Raw genomic sequence first — 23,338 nt, 5'->3', positions numbered from 1 at the left:
ATGAAATGAAATGAAATGAAATGAAATGAAATGAAATGAAATGAAATAAAATAAAATAAAATAAAATAAAATAAAGTAAAAAGAAACAACCAGGGAAAACAGGAGTATTGGATCAATTAGGGAATAAATGCTAATTTCAATGTTATATTAACAGAACTGTTATGTAGAAACATGTCCTTTTTAGAGATGCACAGTGAAGTATATAGGGATAAAATGTCATGATCCTTGTAATTTTCTTTAAAGCACATGAAAAAAAAAGGAAGCAAACATAAAAACGTTCAACTGTTAAATCCAGAGGAAAGAGCATGTGGAAATTCAGTACAATTTATGCTTGTTTGAAATTATTCATAAAAGTTAAAAAACGAGAAAGAAAAAAAAAATTCTCTAAATTCTTTTTAGAAATGATCAAAAACCATGGTTCTACTAAGAAGTGAATTTATAGTGCTACATCTCTAGAGGTCAGTATTGTCTAAGAGAATGAAGACAGTATCTCTTGCTGATAGTATCAGAACAATTTAGGTAAGAATTACTAATTTAATATTTTAAAAATATACTTCATGTTACATAATCTCAATATATTCTCTTATAACACTTACACAGACAAATTATTTCAAGCACTTTAAAAATTCAGTAGGTGCTTAAATAAATGATTGTTGGTGAAGAGGTAATCATGAAAAGGTAAAATAGCAGCTAAAAGAATGGACTCATTCTATCTGTAAGACATGCTAAAAAAAAAAGAAAAGAAAAAAAGAAAGAAAGAAAGAAAGAAAGAAAGAAAGAAAGAAAGAAAGAAAGAAGCCCAGTGGGAGATAAAAAGTGGTTGGTACTTTGCTAACACAGACCTCAGACATTGTAACTTCTTTCTAACAGCTACAAATTTCCCCTGCGTGGATACACTACACTTACACATTTATACATTACTCTGTTAAAATACTATTCAAGTATCTGTTGCTTCTAAGAATTTCAAAGGCAATGAATTACTTCTAGCTAAGTATGATAAGGATTTGGATCAGTTTGGCTCTGACTACTGCCAATAACAATACTATCTAGCTCCCATTAGAGTCAAGTGTAGCTAAATTCTGGTAAACATTTAATACTTGACAGTTGGTACTCTGCCAACATCAATACACAGGCTGAATCTGGAAATAACAGTCCAAAAAGAGGACACAAGCCAAACAAAGCTTCAATCCAGGAATAGCAGGTCAACCTGCACCTAATTAAGGACATATCGATTCTTCTGGAATGTCTGCTCACTAGCAAGCACCATGTGTTCCAGCATACAGGGCAAGTCGGCTGCCTCACAGAAGAACAGGGCAGTTTATCATAACTTACAGGAACATTTTTGGAACACAACTTGTTCCTAAGTTAGAAACTTCTGGCTTTTTTATTTTAAAGGAGGGAAGACTATAGGGGGAGAGGATACATGTTCTTACAGAATAAAGATTTTTTTTTTCATGGGCATTTTATTATTCTTATTCTCCCCTACCCCTAAAATGAACAGATGTGGAAATCAGGGCTCCAAGAATGTGAATCTATTTGCCTATCCTGTGTCAACTTTCTCTGCGTTTCCTGTATTACGATTCTTACTCTCTTTGGAGCAGCAGGCTGTCTGCAGCTAAGGGTGCCATGTGACCTCTGGCCAACGAGACGAAGAAGCAGGGGGCTTCAGGCTACTCTTTCCTAACACAAAGAGTATCTGGGAAGAGATCTTTCGTCCCTCTTCTTTCCTCTTTCTCCCAGCCTGGAACAGAGCCATTGTAACTAGAAGCACCCATCTCCGTGAGGCTACAAACAAAGAGCCACCTTCTAAGAAAAGAAGCAAGAAGTCAGGTGCCCAAGAAGATCATAAAGCCACTGAAGCACCCTGCCCTTTGGCCATCTCACTACGTGAGGAAAATAAAACCTTGACTTGTTTACCTACTGTAATCAGATTTATTTTGTATGCAGCTAAATGCAACCCTAACTGATACAGACAGGCAATGAGGAACACTGTCAAAGGAGGAGTCCACTATACTTCAATTAAAAAAAAAAAAAAAAAGTAAAAGAAAAAAACTGAGACAGGACTTCAAAGACTTAAGCCCTGTACATCGCCTTTATATGTTTGTTTTCTCTTTTTTAAATTGGAAGTCACCGTAATTCATCTCTTATACGCTTTCCAGGGGTATTTTGAGTTTGGAATGAATGTCAATACATTTCATAAACTGTGAAAATACTAAACAAATATCAGATATTAATAAGGAGTAGTTAGCTTTTGCTGTAACACTTTGAACTATGTGGCTTTCATAAGAGCTGCTCAGCGTCTTTTCTCATCTATAAAAAATGGCAATAACAACACTTTGCTTTGTCGCAGAGTTATCACAAGCTCCAAATGAGAGAACTTGGGTGTATTTCAAATGGTTAAACACTATCCAAATGTTAGGAATCGTGGAGTTGTGAAAATGGCGTGATGTACTGATTTGCGTAGTATTTGTCAGGTTAACTGCTCCACCTTGAGGAACATATCAAACTTCTGAGTCCCATTTTCTCATCCCTAAGTGGGAGTATCAGTAGTAAGTGTATCCTTCCCTTATGAGTTATACTAAGTGTAGCAATACTGCTAAGTTGAGTTATGCTCCAATATCCACTCGCCCTACTTTCCCCGAAGTGACAGAATCCCTCAACTGGATGCTTGGATTCCCACCAAAAATAAAGACTACATTTCTTAGTCTCCCCTGCAGCTGGTTTCAGCTACATTTTGGTCAGTGGGACGTGAGCTGAAGCGATGTGTGCAACTTATAGGTCAAACCCTGAGTGGACAATGTCCTCCACGTCTCCCTTCTGGATCTCCTGCACTGGTGGAATGTGAAAGAAGCAGGGGGCCATCCTCAGTCATGCAGAAGCGGACAGCAAAACTGAGCACAGCAAAAACAGCAAACGAGAGCAACCTGCATGCCCGGTCTGCCTGCACGCACGCTGTTAGAGAAGGGAGAAATCAACTATTTTGTTGAACCTCTGGTATTTTGGTGCATTTTGTTACAGAGGCCTAAATTAGCGGCCCAACCCGTATCCTAACTTACTCGGTAAGGATTAAAGGAAATATGTGAAAGCAACCCACAAACCATAGGCAATTATATAATTTATTTTAAGGCACCCTGTCGGCAGTAATGGCCTCAATCTTTTGTAGCTCATCAAACTGTCAACTGTAAAAACTATCTAAATTATGAAAAGAAGATAAAAAGTCAAACACCACAAAGCAGATGTGGTCTTGTAACGCAGAGCCAACACTCAAGTATATGTTCAGCCTATCTCAGAGCAGCTGGAATTTGGGACACAAGGTTATTCTGCAAAGCAAATAAATGTTAAGAGTCATCAAAAATTAACCTTGTCTCCATTTCTGTACACTTGAGAGCCAGATTTTTTTTTTATTTTTTTTTTTTAACGTTTATTTATTTTTGAAACAAGAATAGACAGAGCATGAACGGGGGAGGGTCAGAGAGAGAGGGAGACACAGAATCGGAAGCAGACTCCAGGCTCTGAGCTGTCGGCACATAGCCCGACGTGGGGCTCGAACCCACGGACCGCGAGATCGTGACCTGAGCCAAAGTCAGCCGCTCAACCGACGGAGCCACCCAGGCGCCCCAAGAGAGAGCCAGCTTCTTTAGGCAGTGGCAGCCACGCCACCGACATGCAGCAGAGAAGACCAGAGTAAGCAACAGCGCTGTATGGGCTGTGGCCACAAATCACCACAAACATGGCGGCTTACGAGGAAAGAAACGTATTTTCTCACAGGCTGAAGGGCTCAATGGTCAAAATCAAGATACTGGTAGGGTTGAATCCTTCTGGAAACTCTACGGGAGCATTCATTTCATGCCTCTCTCCTAGCTTCCACCATCTCTGTGCCTTCGCCATCCCATCCTCTTATCGCGTGTCTCTGTAACCTCAGTTTCTTATAAGGACACTCTCACTGATTTAAGGACCTACCCTAATCCAGGAGGACCTCATCCCGATACCTTAATTACACCTGTAAAGACCTGACTTCCAAATAAGGTAGATTCTAAAGTTCTGATGTAATGGGTTTATGTTCCCCAAAAGGTATGTTCAAGCCCTAATCCCCAGCATAGCAGAATCTGACCTTATTGGAAATGGGGTTACTGTGGACGTAATCAGCTAAGATGAGGTCATGACCGGGGAGGTGGACTCTTAATCCAATATGGTGTCTTTGTAAGAAGAGAAGCCACACAGAGCCACGGATACACAGGCAGAATACCGTGAAAAGATGAAGGCAGAGACTGCAGTGATGTGTTCAGAAGCCAAGGAACACCATGGACTGTTGTCAAACTAGTAGAAACTAAGAGAAAAACATGGAAGAATTCTCCCTTACAGGTTTCAGAAAGAGCACTTCTCTGCCAAAACACTGATTTTAAACTTCCAAGCCTCCAAAAACTGTGTTGGACTATATATCTGTTGTTCAAAGACAGTTTGTGGGTTTTTTGTGTTTTTGTTTTTATGGCAACCACAAAAAACTAACACAGGAGTGAAAATGAATTGGAAAGGGGCATTATTCGACCCACTACACTTGGTCAATGCTGGCGCTGGCAAAATGGATACTGTCACCATCAGGAACCTCATCAGAGTGGAGCCAAAAGGACTCCTGATGGGAACTACCGATTCAAAGTATGAGGAGTCCCTTCAGACTGTCAAGGATACCGCTGACACCACTAACTGTCACCCTCAACTTGTACATCATGACAACTCATGGTGTCTTTCTGGACTTGTAACTACAGTCCACGCTATCACTGCTATTCCTAAGACCGTGGCTAGTCTCTCTAGGAAACCATAGCATAATGGCCATGTCCATTATGTGCCACAGTCCACTGGCACTTGCAAGGCTTTGGGCGAGGTCATCCCGAGCTGCACGGAAAGCTCTTTGGCACGGTCCTCCACACTCTCAACTCCCAATGTAACCATCACAGATCTGATCTGCCTTCTGCACAAAGCTAACAGACATGACCACATCAAGACAGTGGGAGAGCCAAGGGTCCAATGGAGCTCTGAATGGTGTCCAGGGCTACACGAGGATTAGCCTGATTAGTAAGACTGTCACCATGACACCATCCATTTTTGATGCTGAGGTTGCCAGGTTGCCATTGCCCTTAACCACCACAGTTTCCTGACATGACAACAGATTTGGCTAAGGCCAAATGGTAGATGGTAGATCTACCATCTCAGATGGTAGATCTCAGAACCCATGTGGAATCCAATGTATATGAGCCCTGGACCTTAGCCCCAGCCACAGCACAAGAGAAACAGAGAGGAACACAACGTGTGCCCAACTGGATTCCTCAACACTCTCCATCTCTCATGGTCATTCACGGTTTCTGTCCTCTAAAGAGAGTTTAGAAAGCTCTGCCTCATTACGTGTTATCGTTACCAACACCAAATCCCCACTGTATCCAATGAAAGGGTGAGGTATGGTGGGACTGACCTCAATAATTATTGAGCTACAGTTGCGATTCTGATAAGGCAGTAAGTACTATAGACCCATGATTTAGTAACATTAACTCTTGAGAGCTCTAGTGTATCTCTTACCTGTGTATTCAGAAAATGGCTTATGTATTACTCCTAGCACAGGTTTACCATTCACAGCCACACACACCATAGTAGTGACATACTTTCGAAGATCCTCTAGGAGAAAAAAAAACACAGAAAACAAAAAACCCCAATAACATATGTTATTATTAAAGTAAGTAATTTTAAACTTTAGTTTTAAATTTGAAAATCAAGTTAAATACTTAGAATAGTCCCTGCACAAGAGAGGCGCTCACATTTACTATCACTATTATATAATCAGGCCAATCTCAGTTTAGGAAAAATTTTTATTAAAAAATCCCTCAATATTCTGTACTTCTACTACCTACTTCTGCAAAATATTTTCTAATTTCAGTTGCTATTAGACACCTAGTGTCTTCCTCCTGTTCTCCAAATAGTTACCTACTGAGTGTCTATTATGGGTCAATCAAGGTCAGTGCTTAAGGACTAGAACACAAAGATGAAAAAGTAGAAGGCCCCACATTCAAAGAACTTATCATCTAGAAGGAGGGCACATAGATAAGCAATTACCTTTACTATATACACCAACAGAGCAGAGAAAAAGCAAGCATTGGATATCTCAGTGTAAGAAACAAGGCAAGAGAGAGGATCCACAGAAATGAAATCTGAGCTAGGCCTAGGTAACAATACAAACAAACAAAAAAGAAAATTCGGTGGGGGCAGTAATTCTCCATGTTGCCACTTACTTACCCCTGGATGCCTACGACTTACTATGCTGAATTCTAAAGATAAATGTATATGCAATAAACCCTCAATTCCTCAAATCACGAGTAAATATTATATTCTGGCTACATAAATAAATACCTGAATAATGTACACCTCAATATATAATAACTCAGTATGTAAACAAACACCTCAAGAAACAGGTGTCCAACAGGAGCCATTTTGTTGTTGCGACTGATCAAAATGTCCTTTCACTGAAGGATCAGTGAGTGATATGGTGAATCACGACCACTAATGGGAGTATGCCATAATATAGTGGTTTTGGGGGGAGAAAAAGGTTGAGAATACCTGGGTCCATCCAAAGGTTTCACACCACACTGCATGAATCCAGCTCTCTGTCTTAAAACCTAATTGGAAAGGCTTGCGCCAAATTGGTAAAGTATTTACCCACCAAGAATATACCACCCGCCTTTGTTCTGATTCCCCAATATATAATGGCAATCTGAAGTCTGAAGTGAATTTTCATGTGAAGTCACCTGTATATTCCTGTGTAGCATCCAGTGGATCGATCCAGACAGTAACGCTTTCTGCTGGTACCTCCTTGGGGGTGGCGATTTCCTTCAGGATGTCCTCAGGAATCTTACGGTCCCATATGATAACCTCCTGATCAGCTGCATCTACATGTTCCTCAGTATTTATCTGCACCAAAAATAGATGACAGCTAAAACATTTAAAAAGAAGAAATACCCCCTCAGAAAACATGAGAGAGAGAAACTTCTCAGACCGAATCGCATCCACTGGAAGTCAGTAAATCCGTATGTTTGTTTTGAAGCATTTCGTTACAAAACAGAAAAATATAAAAAATTCCAGCAACATCTTGCCTTCAAGTACTATTTATTTAACTTAATATTCAAGTTTAGTTTATTGCCTCAGAGAATCCAAATATAGAGAAATATAGAGAAATTAATCATCAAAGAAACAAGCTATGTAAAGCTTAATGATATTGTAAAAAACAACAGATCTAAAGTGTGAAAATAGATTGGCAATATTATGGAACACTGAACTGAACGCGGTAACTATAAGGAGGAGAAAAGTGACAATGGACTTGAAAGAAATATGCTTTAGAACAGATAATTCATGAATGCTAAGAGTCACAATGTCCTAGAAAAGTAATCATCTAAAATATAGCTTTGATCAATAGAAAAAAGAAACCTGGAAATAATGAAAACAGATAATAAGCTAGCATATTATAAAATATAAACAAGGCTGAAATGAGTAATCCAGACAGACAAAAAAGAGCCTTCTCTTCACTATACCAAAGGTAAGTCACAGGATAAAATGCTAAAGTCAAATTTTCTGTTTTTATTTACTAGGACACAAAATTAAAATATAAAATAAATCTGACTTCTATAAAAACGTAAAGGTAGGGGCGCCTGGGTGGCGCAGTCGGTTGAGCGTCCGACTTCAGCCAGGTCACGATCTCGCGGTCTGTGAGTTCGAGCCCCGCGTCAGGCTCTGGGCTGATGGCTCAGAGCCTGGAGCCTGTTTCCGATTCTGTGTCTCCCTCTCTCTCTGCCCCTCCCCCGTTCATGCTCTGTCTCTCTCTGTCCCAAAAATAAATAAACGTTGAAAAAAAAAATTAAAAAAAAAAAAAAAAAACGTAAAGGTATAGGGGAGTAGAGAACCACTGCTTTCAACAGTAAGCTTCTTAATGAATACTTAAAACATACTCTGCTTTGTAAAACAATGATTTAAATTAACGTATTACAGGGCCGCCTGGATGGTTAAACGGACTTTGGCTCAGGCCATTATCTCCAGGTTGGTGAGTTCAAGCTCTGCATCTGGCTCTGTGCTGACAGCTCAGAGCCTGCAGCCTGCTTTGGATTCTGTGTCTCCCTCTCTCTCTGCCCTTCCCCTGCTCACGCTCTGTCTCTCTTTCTCTCTCAAAAATAAACAAATGCTTAAAAAATTAAAATTAATTTATTACATTTATATTTACTTTTGTAAATAATGACACACCTAAACGAGGCAAACTGAAGAACTGACTGCATTTTAAGAATTGGGTTAATAACAGACTGTCAACTTTATTCGTGTACTACCTTATCAGAAGACTTCCTCTATCAAATCATAACATCCACATGCAAGAAAAATGTCTCCAAAATGTGAATTTCCAGTAGGGATTAAGACTGAAGCGAGGCAGCCTTTTGGGTACTGTGCTTTCTGCCAAGCTCCCTTTCCACAGCAGATCACTGTGTTTGTGCGGCACGTGGTGGCACGCCCAGACCCCATACCACAGGGTCAGAGTGATGATAACACTGACAACTACATAAGTAAACAGTCACACACGATAAAAACCCTACAAATACCAGCAATCTCTGGAAAGTGCCTGAACTATCCCAAATTGTCGCAGAGAAAGCTAAAAACTGTAATATTCCAGAAAGAGCCACTTAAATAAAAAAATATTTTTAATATAGTGTAAACATCCAATTCATCCATTCACTTATCCCTTTAGTGATTCAGCAAATTTTACTGATTGCCTACTATATGCCAGGCAGTTCCCAGAACCGATGTACAACGGTGATCAACTTGAGACAAAAATCTCTGCCCCTGTGCCCCTTCGATTCTAGGGAAGGAGTTAAACAATGCACAAATGAGTGAAACAGGTGATATGCTGAATAGTGATAACAAGGAGATCTAAAATATAGCAGAGAAGCACCGGCAGCATGTTGTAGGAGAGCAGAAGGGTTACTGCTTAAGATAGGGTGGCCAGGATTTTTCATAGTAGCCTAAGATTACAAACTACCAAGTGTCCATCAACTGATGAATGGATAAACAAAATGTGGTACATCCATACAGTGGGATGCTATTCAGCCATAAAAAGAAATGAGATACAATTCATACTATAGCAAGGGTGAGCCCCCAAAACATTATGTTAAGTGAAATAAGAAACAAGAGACCACATACTGGATGATTCCATTTAATGTGAAATGTCTGTAACATGCAAATCTATGGAGACAGTAGATCCGTGGTTGCCTGGGGTAGGGGTGGGAACACAGATAAGTAGTAATTGGGCACAGGGATTATTAGTAGGGTGATGAAAACGTAACACTGATTAATGGCAATGGTTGTACAGCTCGGCAAATCTAGTAAAAACTAGTGAACTGGATATCTGCAATGGGCAAAGGATACTGATACGTAAAATCACGCTGCAATAAAGTTGTTTGTTTTCGAAGACAGGGTAGCTAAGGCAAAGGCGGTGTTAGAGTGAAGATTTAAAGGACGTGAGCCTCGCCAGGCATCTGAAGTTATATCCTTCCAGCCCAGGGAGTAACAAATGCAAAGGCGGGAGGTGGGAGCCTGCTGGTATATTCAGAGCAAGGAGGCAAGTGCGGCCAGAGCAGAGTGAGCCCGGAAGAAGGAGCCGGAGGTAAGGGTGGCGATGGAAACCTGACGGTGAAGGACTCCGCCGGCACCTCACCGAATCAAGCTGCCCTCCATCATAACCTCTGCGAACAGCGTGCACAGCGTCCTAGCCATTGCAGAACGCTGAGGGTGGCGAGCGTAGAGAGGCAACGGGATAGAAAGGAAGAAGTCATAACATGCAATTCATGACTTACTACTGAGAAAATCCAAAAGAACTTGTAGATAAATTATAGGGTAACAGAACTTTCACAGCCAAGTCTCTAGGTACAAGATCGGTATTTAACAATCACTCGCATTTTTTACCAGCAACAGATACTAGCGACAGATATTAAAAAAAACAGATTTAACATAAAAATGGAAGCCATTTCAACTAACAAAAGAAGTAAATTATTTGGAAATAAATCTACCCAAGATGTGCAAAAACAGTACAGAGAAAATTAAACTGTATGAAAAAAATATTACTGAAAAACAACAAAGATGTCAATTCTCCCACCAGTAAGCTATAGATTAAATGCAACTCCAATCGAAATCCCTATAATTTTTTTTTCTTTCTTCTTTTTTTTAAACCGCTTCTTGGAAAAAGAACAAGGCATTTTGGTGACAGGGGCGGGGGAGGGAAATTATCATGGTGGGCTGACTTTCCTTACCAGTTATGAAGACTTACCTTAATGCCAGAATAATTATGACTGTGGCACTGGTGACATATTTGGCTTTTCCCTGCAGCGTCACTGAGAAAGCTACACATACATATCAAGTGTGATGGCTTGATAGGTGGTAAAAACGACTACCACAATCAAGTTAACTACTGCATCTATCAGTTGTTTTGTGGTGAGAATGCCTAAGATCTAGTTAAGATCTACTAAAATACAGTATCATTAACCACAGTCATCTTCCTATATATTTGAACCTCAGAACTTACTCATCTTAGTCATAACCACCAGTTTTACACCCTTAGACCGACACCTCCTCTCTTCCCTCATTCCCTAGTCTCTGGCAATCACCATTCTACTCACTGTTTCTAGGAGCTCAACATTTTTTTGGATTTTTTTTTAATGGCTTCTGCCATTAACATTCCATTGTGTGTGTGTGTGTGTGTGTGTGTGTGTGTGTGTGTCTATACTGATCCATCCATCAGTACTTATCCATCATTTCTGTATTTTGGCTATTGTAACTATTGCCACAATGAACACAGGAGTACAAATATCTCAAGATACTAATTTCATTTAGATATATATCCAGAAGTGGGATTGCTAGATCATATGGTAGTTCTATTTTTAATTTCTTGAGGAACCTCCATAGTATTTCCATAATGGCTATACCAATTTACATTCCCACCAATGGTATAAAAGGGCTCTCAGAATTTTCTCCACATGCTTGCTAACATTTACCTCTTGTCTATTTGATAATAGGCACCCTAACAGGTGAGGTAACATTTCAATTGTGGTTTTGATGTGTACTTCCCTGATGATTACTGATGTTGAACAACTTTTCATATAACTGACAGTTACTTGTAGGTCTTCTTGGGGAAGTATGTATTCAGGTCCTTTGTCCATTTTTAAACTGGATTACTTATTCTTTTGCTATTGAGTTGAATGCGTTCCTTATAGATTTTGGACTTTAGACCCTTATCAAAATACATGGTTTACAAATATTTTCTGCCATTCCATAGGTTGCCTTTTCCTTTAGTTGTTTCCTTTGCTGTGCACAGCTTTTAAACTTGATGTCATTTTCCTTGTTTATTTTTGCTTTTGATTTCTGTACTTTTAGTGTCTTTTCTAAAAAATCATTGCTCAGACCAGTATCAAAGAGCTTTATATCTCAGGTGTTACACTGAAATCTTGTATGCATTTTGAGTTAATTTCTGATGAGTGAGTGGTATAAGACAGGGATCCACTTTTATTCTTTTGCATATAGATAGCAGCTTTCCCAGCACCTTTATTGAGGAAGCTATCTTTTCCCAGTGGTATGCTCTTGATGCTTTGCCAAAGATGAGTTAAATGTACATGTGGGGATTGATTTCTCTATTCTATTCCTTTGGTTTACATGTACGTTTTATGCCACTACCACACTGTTTGGATTACGATCGCTTTGTAATTTGAAATCAGGAAATGGGATGCTTCCGGGTTTGTCCTTCTTGCTTAAAATTGCTTTAGCTACTTGGGTCGTTTGTGGTTCCACGTGAATTTTGGATTATTTTATCCCATTTCTTTAAAAAATGCCATTGGGATTTTGACAGGGGCTACATTAAATGTATACATTGCGTTGAGCAGTATGGGCAGTTTAACAATACTAATTCTTCCAATCCAAGACATGCAATACCTTTCTGTTTATTTGTGTCTTCAATTAGTGTTTCATCAGTTTTTGGTATACAGGTCTTTCACCTCCTTGGTTAAACTTACTCCTAGCTACTTTATTGTTTTTGATGCTATTGTAAACAGAATGGTCTTAAGTCCTCTTTCAAATAGTTCGTTGTTGCCAACATACAGAAATAATACAGGGGCGCCTGGGTGGCTTAGTCCACTGAGTGTCAGACTTCGGCTCCGGCCATGATCTCATGGTTCATGAGTTCGAGCCCCACGTTGGGCTCGCTGCTATCAGCTCAGAGCCAGCTTCGGATCCTCCGTGCCCCCCCTCCTGCCCCTCCCCTGCTCATGTGGTCTCTCAAAAATAAGTAACACATTTAAAAGAAAAAGAAATAATTTTTGTTGACTTTGTATCCTGCAACTTTATTGAAGTATTAATATTAGTTGAACAATATTTTGCTAATAATATATTAGAGTTTTCTTTCATAATATCATGCCATCTGCAAACAATTTTACTTTGGATGCATTTTATGTCTTTTACTTACCTAATTGCTCTGGCTAGGGCTTCCAGTACAATGTTGAATGGGAGTGCTAAGCATGGGCATCCTTGCCTTTCTGATGTTAAAAGAAAGTTGTTAGATTTTCATGATTGAGTATCATGTTAGCTGTGGGCTGGTCACATATGGCCTTTATTATGTTGAGGTATATTCCTTCTATACCTACTTGGTTGAGAGTTTTTATAATGAAAAAGTGTTGAGTTCTGTCAAATGCTTTTTATATTTTTATGTTGAGATAATCACACAATTTTTGTCTTTCATTCTGTTGTGGCCTATCACATTGATTGATTTGCATATACTGAAACTATCCTTCATTCCTGGGATAAATCCCACTTGATCATGGTGTCTGATCCTTTTAATATGCTGTTGAGTTCAGTTTTTTAGTATTTTGTTGAGGATTTTTGGATGTATGTTCATGAGGAATAATGGCCTGTAAGTTTTTCTTCTTATAGTGTCCCTGCATAGCTTTGGTATCAGGGTAATGCTGGCTTCATAAAGTGAGTTTGGAAGTGTTCCATTTTCAGTTTTGGGAAAGACTCTGAGAAGGATTGGTATTAATTTTTGTTTGGTAGAATTCACCAGTGAAGACATCTAGTCCTGGGATTTTCTTTATTGGGAAATTTGATTAAGGATTCAATCTCCTTACAGGTCTGTCCAGCTATTCTGTTTTCTTCATGATTCAGTCTTGGTAGGTTGTCTGTTTCTAGGAATTTATCCATTTCTTCTAAGTTACCAATTTGTTTACCTATAATTGTAGTGATCTCTTTTGATCATTTGTATATTGTAGCAATCAGTATGTAACGTAGCGGTTGTATGCTTTCATTTCTGAATTTATAGAAGATTCGAATCTTTTTATCTTTGACTAGCCAAAGGTTTGTTAATCTTCTCTTTTCAGAAGACCAGTTCTTAGCTGAAGTGTAGTGTAAGTCCATCATTTCCGTATTGATAATCTGTCTAGATATCTATCCATTGGTAAAAGTGCGGTACTGGGAGTCTCTACTACTACTGTGGCTTTGCTGTCTGTTTCCGTCCTCAGGTTTATAATATTTGCTCAATGTATTTAGTGCTGTGATGTTGGGTGCCTATGTATTTACAGCTGTCATATCCTCTTGATGAACTGACCCTTTTATCTCATTATATAGTATCTTCTTTGCCCCTTGTTAGTTTTTTTACTTAAAGCCTATATTGTTTGATGCCATTATAGCTACCCTATCCTCTTTGGGTTTCCATTTGCACGCGATACCTTTTTCCATTCCTTCACTCTGATCCTATGCGTGTCTTTATAGCTGAAGTGTGTCTCTTGTAGGCAGCATACAGGTGGGTTTTTATTTTTGTTTTTTTTTTTTTAAATCCATTCCCTTAATTGTTTTTTGATTGGAGAATTTAGTTCACCTACATTTCAAATAATTATTAGCAAATGTGGACTTGCTAATGCCACCTTGTTAATTGCTTTCTGGCTTTTTGTAGCTTCTTTGTTCTTTTCTTACTCTGTGGCTATCTTCCTTTGTGATCTGATGATACTCCACGGTGGTATGCTTTGATTCCCTTCTCTGTATCTTTTGTCTATCAGAGGTTTATACTTTGTGGTTATCATGAAACTTATGTATCTTATAGCTATAACAGTCTATTTTAAGTCAATAACTTAACTTTGATCCCATATAAACCCTTCCCTCTTTGCCTCCACAACATTTTATTTTTGATGCTGTAAGTTACACCTTTCTATACTGTGTATCCATTAACAAATTTTTGTAGCTCTATAGTTTTAAAAAACACTCCTCTTTTAACTTTTCTATTAGAGTTAAGTGTCTTGTACACCACTATTACATTAGAATATTCTGAATTTAATTCTATACTTACCAGTGAATTTTATACTTTGTTTTCATGTTACTACTTAGATCCTTTCATTTCAGCTTGAAGAACTCCCTTTAACATTTCTTGTAAGGCAGGTCTGGTGGTCAACTCCCTCTGGTGTTATTCGTCTGGGAAAATCCTGATCTAGTCTTCATTTCTGAAGGAGAGTGCTGCTAGGTAAAGTATTCTTGGTTGGCAGTTTTGTTTTGTTTTAACAGTTTCTTTCAGCACTCTGAACAAACATATCATCCCACTCTCTCCTGGCCTACAGGGTTTCTGATGAAATATTTGCTGATAGTCTGATGAGGGGTTCCCTTGTATCCGGTGAGTTTCTTTTCTCTTACTGCTTTCAAATTCGGTCTTTAATTTTTGACAGTTTTATTATAGTGTGTCTCAATAAAGTCCTCTTTGAGTTGAATTTTTGGACTTATGAACTCCATGTACCTGGATGTCACATTCTCTTCTCTAATTTGGGAAATTTTCAGCCACTATCATTTAAATAAACTTTCTGCTCTTTTCTCTATCTCTCTTGGAGATTCCCAAAGTATGAAAAGTTACACTTGATGGTCCCCCATAATGCACACAAGTTTCTCACTCTTTTTAACTTCTGTCTCTGTTGTGTCTCCCCTTTTGTTCAAGTATTGCTTTCCTGATTTCTTTGAGTTGTCTGTGTCTCTTAAACTCACTGAGCTTCCTTAAAACAATTTTTTGAATTTGTTGACAGGCAATTTGTAGATCTCTGTTTCAGGAGGGTCAGTTACTAGAAAATTATATTCCTGTGGTAATGTTGTGCTTCATTTATTCATTCATTTTGTATTCCTTGAAGCCCTGCATTGCTGCCTTCACATTTAAAGAAGCAGTCACCTCCTCCAGTCTTTACTGATTGACTTTGTGAGAGTTATCTTCACCTTGAGCCTGATGGGGGATTCTAAGGCTTTCTCTAACATTTTCTACAGATATGCATTCTCCACACTTCTTGTTCCCTCTTGGAGGGTAAATTCTTAAGATTATAAGCTTTATCTCAATCCTTCAAAGCCAACCCAGGGACTAGGAGCCTCCCATTTGTCTTCTCTAGGGTGGTACTCTGAGATGCTCAAGTTTGTGAGCCTTTTCCCAATTCCGCAATTCTGCTGGCTTTCCGCACTTGTTTGTTGGCCATTTACAAAGGCTCAGTCTCGCTGTCTACGGGAGCACATGCTAAAATCACGCCAAGCTGGGCGAGAGGACCGGGTTTGGGCAAGACATGGAGAGTGTTGGGGGTGCCTGCGAGCCAGTTGAGGGGCCGTAATGGTGAGGACTCCCCAGCGACTCGTGGGCAGCCTTCCCGATGGGTGTCTACAAAGAGCATCCCTTTAGATGAGCCCTGGTTTATGTGTTCCCACAGCCTCTCCCAACCCCTCAGTCTTGCAGATCACTTCAGGGACGTAGGTGACAAGAGACAGAAGTGGTTTCGTGGGCAGTGTCCTGCATGGCTGGCAAAGCCAGACACTCACTCACACATTCCTCTTGGTGAAATTGCAGGCTTCAGGGGGTCTCTCTTGGCACCGAGCTGTGCTGTCTTGAGAGACGGTGTGGTGAAAGTGAAGTGAAAACATTTCTCTCACTCTCATCAATGTATCTATTCTTTTTTTTTTTTTTTTTGCCCCAATGGTGTGCTGGAACATCTCTGCTGGACTCCCAGATGCCCACAAAGGACCCCTTATCTGTGGATGACTACCAAAATCAATGTTCTGTGAGGGAATGACCGTAGAGAACTCCTATTCTACCATCTTGCAGGTATCACTTTAAAGTATTATAGCTTTAGGGCCCACATACTTAATGAGAACACAATTTAGTCTGTGTCAGATAAGGGAATGTAAGAGTAACACTAAGCAAACGCCAGGGAATAAACTTAAAACAAGCAACAAATGTGCCTCCCAGAAAACACAAAGTAGTTTCTGGGTCTTGACCACCACAGCTTATAAAAATGGCAGTGCCGAGTGTGGGTAGCAACCACCGTGCCTTAGGATGAAGATTTCTGCCTAGAGTTCAAGCCAGCTTCTCCACATCCTTTCAAATGAGTATGGCCTAACAAAGTATGGGACTACTTCTAAAAACATCTTCCCTGAGAGTCAGGTTAGGAAGAAACAAACGGAGCAAGAGAACAAGAACATCAGTCCGGTGTCCCCACCTGCTTCTGCACAACCGCTATTTGTAACCTGCTGCCACCATTACACACCCACAAACGGAATAAACCCACCGTACGACATTGTCAGCGGCCTTAGAAAGGGTTGGTTAAGTTTATCTCAATTCTTTTCCACATTTCACCAGCCATTAAGTCCTGGAAACTCTACCTCCAGTTCTAAATACATGAAACTATGTATACCAAGCAAATCTTAGTTTAGGCCGCCATCTATCTCTCACTTGGATTTCCTTTTTTTTTTTTTTTTAACATTTATTGATTATTGAGAGACAGAGTCAGAGCATGAGCATGGGAGGGGCACAGAGCGGAGGAGACACAGAATACAAAGCAGGCTCCAAGTTCTGAGCTGTCAGCACAGAACCCGACACGGGGCTTGAACTCACAAACCGCGAGATCATGACCTGAGTGGAAGTCGGACGCCCAACCGACTGAGCCACCCAGGCCCCCCTCACTTGGATTTCTAAAATAGCCTTCAATTGCTCTTTCCTCCTACAGTGCATTCACGGATTCATTCATTCGTTCAACAGCTACTAATGGCCACGTATTGCAAACCACTATGGGTACTGGAACAGAAGAATGAACAAGATGGACAAAATCACTGCCGTTATGGAGCTTCCCCTTGCAACCCAGCAACCCGCCATCTTCCTAAATCAGATTCTCGTCACTCCCTGCTGAACACCTGTGGTTTCTCATTGCTCAGAGGTCAAATCCAGACTCCTTACCATCATCCACAAAGGTGCGGATGATCTGGCCCCAGTAACCTTTCTCTATTTGCATCCTTATTTACACTACACTCCAGACTTATCTTTTTCTGGTCCGTTGGCCTCAGGGCCTTTGTACTTTGTACTAGAAAATTATGTTCCTTTGGCAACGTTGTGTTTCCTTTATTTTTTCTCTTCTGCTCATGCACACTTTTCTCAAATCTCTGCAGGATTGTCTGTGTCTTATCCTTCAGACCTCAGTTCAAATGACAGTGCCTCTCAGTGGTCTGCCCTGACCATCATGGCCAAAGCAGAAGCCCCACTCACTCTTCTGACATGGTCTTATTTTTTCTTCTTCAAAACCCTTATCAGTATCTGAAATCAATTTATTTGATCACAGGTGTACTACAGATCTCGACCTACCGGAACATAAGTTGTATGAATTCAAGGACACAATTTCCTTCATTACTGGAGCCTAAACCAGTCCCTAGTACAGTAGGTGTTAAATAAATACTTCTGAGTTGACAACATTATTCTTTGCCAATATACTTACATTTCTTCCCCAAAACCCTTTCCATTCAATCTACTCTCCCTCCGTCATTGCTACTGCCTCTCTGTCTCAGTCCTCAACAGGAATTGTAGAATAGGAAATCAAGACTCCAAAACACAATTACAGCTATTCATATGAAAGCTCAGTTACTTTGGGGCTGCAGAGGATTTTGGTTAATGTCCTAAGAAGACACCATTCACTACATTTTTCCATGAATCATTATATCCTAAAATGTTTTTACATATAGTGCCTCACACTGTGCCTGTCACATAGTAGGCATTCAACAACTATTTTCTAGATGGAGAAACATGGCTCTGTCTTCTTCAACCTTTTCAGAAGTTTTTTACTATCAATACCATCTTTCAGATATATATCCATAAATAAACACGCTCTATCGTCTGTCTCACACCTTAAAAACAATACCAGAAAAAAATCCATAGAAACTTCTCTTAGTCCCATAGAAGACCCCAGCCAAGCTCCTCAGGAGTCCAATTTCTTGAAAGCCTTGTCTTTACTATCTCCATTTTTTTTTTACCTCCCATCTTTTTCAGTTTTGCTTCCTTTCCATCAAGCCACCAAGCAAGTTCTCACAAAGTTCACCAGTGACCATTCACCACACAGAACCACTATTAAGAGTATGTGTTGGGGGAGGGGAGGGGGAGGGGAAGAGTATGTGTTCTATCATTGCCAGCTCCTCAATTTCTTGGGCATGTGACTTTATCCAGGTTGCTCCCCTAAGCTTTCTGAGCTGCTAAAAGTGAATGATAAACACATCTCCCTACAGGGTTCTTTGGGTGAATCAATGAAACAGAATAGGTAAAACAAACAAACTTAGTATAGTGCTTAACACTGAGTAAGCACTGAATAAAAGCTGGATGCCATTATTCTTGTTAAATGACTATTTTCAATCTGCGTTATCCTTGGCTGTAGGCCCTTGATCTTCCCCTTTCACAATATAGTCTTTCCATAAGCAATCCTGTCCACAACAGCTTTTTTTTTTTTTTTTAATTTTTTTTCAACGTTTTTTATTTATTTTTGGGACAGAGAGAGACAGAGCATGAACGGGGGAGGGGCAGAGAGAGAGGGAGACACAGAATCGGAAACAGGCTCCAGGCTCCGAGCCATCAGCCCAGAGTCCGACGCGGTGCTCGAACTCACGGACCGCGAGATCGTGACCTGGCCGAAGTCGGATGCTTAACCGACTGCGCCACCCAGGCGCCCCAACAGCTTTCAATTAACATCACAACACTGATGACTCACAAATTCCTATTTCCAATTCCGATGTGTCTTCAGAGCTTCAGACCGATATATTCGACTACCTCCTTAACATGTCCCCTCGGCCATATCAAAGGCAACTCTAACTTCAAACGTCAAAGAGGGCACTCATAATATGCCCCCTTTGACTTGTCATCGCCCACTCTTCAAAACCAATTGTGAAAATCAGATATAAAGGGGTCGTTTTCGGAACATCCTTAGAAATTCTCTCGTATCTTTCCAATTCGCTCTTTTCTGTGACCACAGCAATTTAAAATGTATCATCTCTCACTGGAGAAAACCTCCTAGCTGGTTTACCCCCTCCAAACGATTCTCCAAGTGTCTCCCCTGAGCTCTACTAATCATTCAAAGCACTATAGGTTAAGAATACACTGTGGTTATACCTCCTATATTGCCTTATCTACAGAATTAAATGGACCTGAGATGACTCTCAGATCACTAAGTCAATCTCTGAGAGGCTAAAATTATCTTCTAATTGTGTAACGCTTGGTAAATTAGTTATCCTCTCCAAGCCTCAATTTCTTTATCTGCAGAATGGGGGCAATAGTACTTAACTTCCTATGTCGTCGTCAAGAGGAAATTAACGGCGGTAATACAAAGGCTCACTTCCTGAGGACTAACTAAACGTTAGCCAGGAAACCAAGGTGAGTGTAACTTTCCTTTTAGCGGAGTTCTGGTCCTCATCTCTTGCACAGCCTGTTTTAACATACTTCTAACTGGTCTCACCCACCTCCAGATGGCCACAGCCCAAACAAAGTATGGCATGTTGCAGGCTTCAAGAAAAGCCAGGTAAATCTGGCCCTCTTAGTACTTTAGGATTAAACTAAAGATTAGCTCCAACCCCCTTGGAGTGAACTCGCCATGTGATTACCTTCCTAATTTCTTCCACAGCAATTTCCCCAAGTGCGTCAGATTCAGACTCATCAGGGTACTGGAATTTACTATCCTACTACCTCTACTGGGCCAGCTCCTTTCAACTTGTATTTTTTTTCTGTCTGCAGTGCTTATGTCTGCACTAATTATCAAATTTACTAGTTATCTAGATTTTACAGAAGGGGAACTGCAGCTCAGAGATGTGAAATGACTGGCCAGGATGACACAGGCAGGTGACTGGACAAGATGTCAAGTCGAGTGTTCTTAGCACTGTATTAAGCTTCTCAAACTTTTCCAGTGAGTACTGCTGTTGAGAGAAGAGTTTAACTCCCATCTTAAAGGTCAAGGAAGCACAGGCCCAAGACTCCTATCATATTGGAGTAGCATGCCCGATCTTCAAATAAAATTAATCATCGTCAAAAACTGAACAAGTTGGGGTGCCTGGCTGGCTTAAGTCAGTCGAGCGTCCGACTCCGGCTCAGGTCACGATGTCATGGTTCACGAGTTCAAGCCCCGCGTCAGGCTCGCTGCGATCAGTGCAGAGCCTGCTTTGAGTCCTCTGTCCCCCTCTCTCTCCACCCCTCCCCAGCTCATGCTCTCTCTCTCTCAAAAATAAATAAAACGTTAAAAAAACAAAACACAAAAAACACTTTGAACAAGGAAAGTTGAGGACAGGAGCCTTTCAAATACAGAGTTCCCTGTATAGTACATTGAAACTATAAATCTAAGTGTGTCTGTTCTGTAGCTGCAAATCCACTCCAGAAAACTATCTCCAGCCCTCCTTTTCGTCACCATCCAGAAGAATATAATGAAAGTGCTGCACAAATGGCTGCAGTTGCTAGTATTTTCACATAATAAAATCAAGCACGGCCCATGCGTTTAAGAAGAGAAGAAAGGTTGCCTGGGACTCTCCCAAGATCCCTGACATAAGAAAGGCTGCACACCAAAGGAAATCCGGGGCTCCCAGCCCAAACTGGAGTTTTCTTAGGATAACACTCACTTCTCTAGAGCAGGGTTTCTCAACCCTGGCCCCAACTGAAAAATTAGGCTACGTCATTCTCTGTTACGGAGAGCTGTCCTATGCACTGTGGGATGTTTACGGTCTACCTACTAGAGGCCAAGTAGCATTCCACCTCCAGCTGTGATAACCAAAAATCTCCATACTATGCCAAATGTCCCGAGGGCAAAACTACCCCCACATGCGTATTCTAGAGTGACACGTGGTATATCCTTGTATGAGGAATAAACGTGAGATAGGAAAGCTCAAGCCTCGGACTCCAGACAGGAAAAGTCTGGTAAAAAGTAAGTGACCTCTCTCTATTTGCACAGGGCATCAGGATAAAAGAAGCATCTGTGGCTGATCAATGCTAATTTTCCCCAAGGAAGTAAACGGAGTGGGACTGGACTTAAAATCATTACCCCCCAAAAATCCAGGTGAGGCTTCAAAGCCAACCTTCCGGGTGCTGGGGGACGATGAGAGGGGAAAAAGGAATCCAGGGCTGAGTGTCTACAAAGATGGCTGTAACATTTGGCCTCCAGTCTTAACCCAGTGATCAAAGGCTGTTCAAGAGGACACCACTTGGCAAGAGGACAAGTAGGACATGTCCATCATTCTACTTGGACATTGTAGAAATAAATGTGACCTCCTCGACACCAGCAAAAGCCCAACACTAGAGGTGAACGTGTGAATATTCAGTCACAAGAAAACAAAAAGCTACTTTACGTGGAGGCAGAGCCCTCAACATCTGCACTTCTGAAAGCCTGGCTTTTGCGTTCAATAAAATGCAGCATTACCACTTGGCAGCCATTCCCTTCGCGTTCGCTAAGAAGCGAGAAAACAAATGCAGAATCCTGTGGAAGTTCCCCAAAGCAGAAGGTTTGGTTCACACGTGAACACACATGGGCACGCAGTTACGTGTTTTTGGTATTTAAGAATGTCGTCGTCTTCATCTTCAAAAAAACTAATTTCAACTCTGTTTGATATATTTTGTTACCATGGCTTCTAATCTTCTACAAGTTTAGGTTTTCCCTAGGGAATTGCGCTGTCAGTTTTAAACAGCCTCCGAAAGATCTAGCTAAAAATGAAGCATTCGACAGTTCATATAAACCATGGAGTGTTGCGAGCCCCACGTTCCCGTCTGCAAACTGGCCATCGATAAAATTTACTTCCTAAAGTTGCTGTCAGGATCCAAAGGAGTCCTGCGTGCCATTATCTGGGTGCCTAAAATAAATTCAAGACATGGTCACCATTTCTACTGATGTAACTATTCTGCATCAACTTCTATGAAACTCCTCTGTTTATTGGACAAACTCTTAAGAGAATACCGTGTGTCTTGGAGAAAAGATATCCTACCGGCGGATCCTACACACGCAAGGTACACATATCTGTACAAACCCAAGATAAGTATTGTTTGTGATGATAAAGCAGGGTAGGACAAAAGAAGAATAAACGTTCTGTGTCTTGTTTGAGAATTCTTGTGTCAATAACATCTGGTAGCCAGCGGCTCATGACACGAAGCCAATGTTCCTTCCCCCTGAAAAAAAAATTTTTTTTTAAAGGAAAGAAAAAAAAAAAAAGGCAGTAAGAAAAAAATGACAGATGGAAAGAGGAAAAAAGAGAACCCAAGCAGTAATACGACAGACTGGAGGGAGGATTACACAAAACAGGCAATTCTACAATCACAATACTCGCTTAACTCTTCCAAGAACAACAGTAAAAGGTCAGATACTTTCCAAAGAAGCTGGGGTTTCGATTTCACTGTTTATCTAATTAATAAAATTCCACTGGAAACAATTTTTCTTCCCCATAGCCAAAACGAGTTAGCACATAAGCTTCCAAAGCACTGCTACACTAAGTTAAGCTCTTCCTCTGGAATTATAATACATTTTTAAAAGGGTTATTCATTCGACAGCAGCTCCACTAAAATGATGAATTCCTACAGTATGAATAACAAATCCCCAATTCTGGATTTACCTACGAAGATGTCAATTCCTTCCCCCAGAAACGCACCCAAATAAAAGGCCAAGGTTTTCCAATTCTTACTCTCTGTGGAAAATACGGGGGCGGGGAGGGGGGCGCAGCTGAAACGAAGTGGCTGGGAAATAGACTTCCGAAGCCTTCTTTGAAGAGCTCCCCAAATACACGCCTTGAAGAGGGTCCTGATCACTCTGCGGCTCAAGTCAGCCAGAAGCATACCTCCCACGTTGCCCTGCGTACTAACAGTTCCGCAACAAGACTTCTACCGTCCTCGGCCCCCAATTAGCTCCTAGCGGGTCCGGCAGAAAACGTGCGTTCCATAGAAACTATCCTTCCGACAAGAACATCAAGAAAGGCTGGAGGGCCACGGGGGTTCTAGTCCAACCCCTTCATT

At 40.6% G+C, this 23,338-nt stretch overlaps 1 protein-coding gene across 1 annotated transcript in view; it reads right to left on the bottom strand.

Moving 5' to 3' along the window:
- The window catches only part of BPNT2 (3'(2'), 5'-bisphosphate nucleotidase 2), a gene marked incomplete at its 5' end in the record, with an annotated part of 31,182 nt that extends 8,052 nt beyond the window's left edge, over positions 1 to 23,130 (bottom strand). The window contains 3 exons of the mRNA XM_040487842.1: positions 5,569 to 5,664; positions 6,789 to 6,951; positions 22,978 to 23,130. Of these exons, the coding sequence (XP_040343776.1) occupies positions 5,569 to 5,664; positions 6,789 to 6,951; positions 22,978 to 23,130 (412 nt within the window). The remainder of the gene's footprint in view (positions 1 to 5,568; positions 5,665 to 6,788; positions 6,952 to 22,977) is intronic.
- Between the last annotated feature and the right edge of the window lie 208 nt (positions 23,131 to 23,338).

Source organism: Herpailurus yagouaroundi, unplaced genomic scaffold, assembly GCF_014898765.1.
Source record: "Herpailurus yagouaroundi ecotype Mexico unplaced genomic scaffold, PumYag 165, whole genome shotgun sequence".
In the NCBI taxonomy this organism is placed as follows: Eukaryota; Metazoa; Chordata; class Mammalia; order Carnivora; family Felidae; genus Herpailurus; species Herpailurus yagouaroundi.
This window is presented reverse-complemented; position numbering and strand designations above follow the sequence as displayed.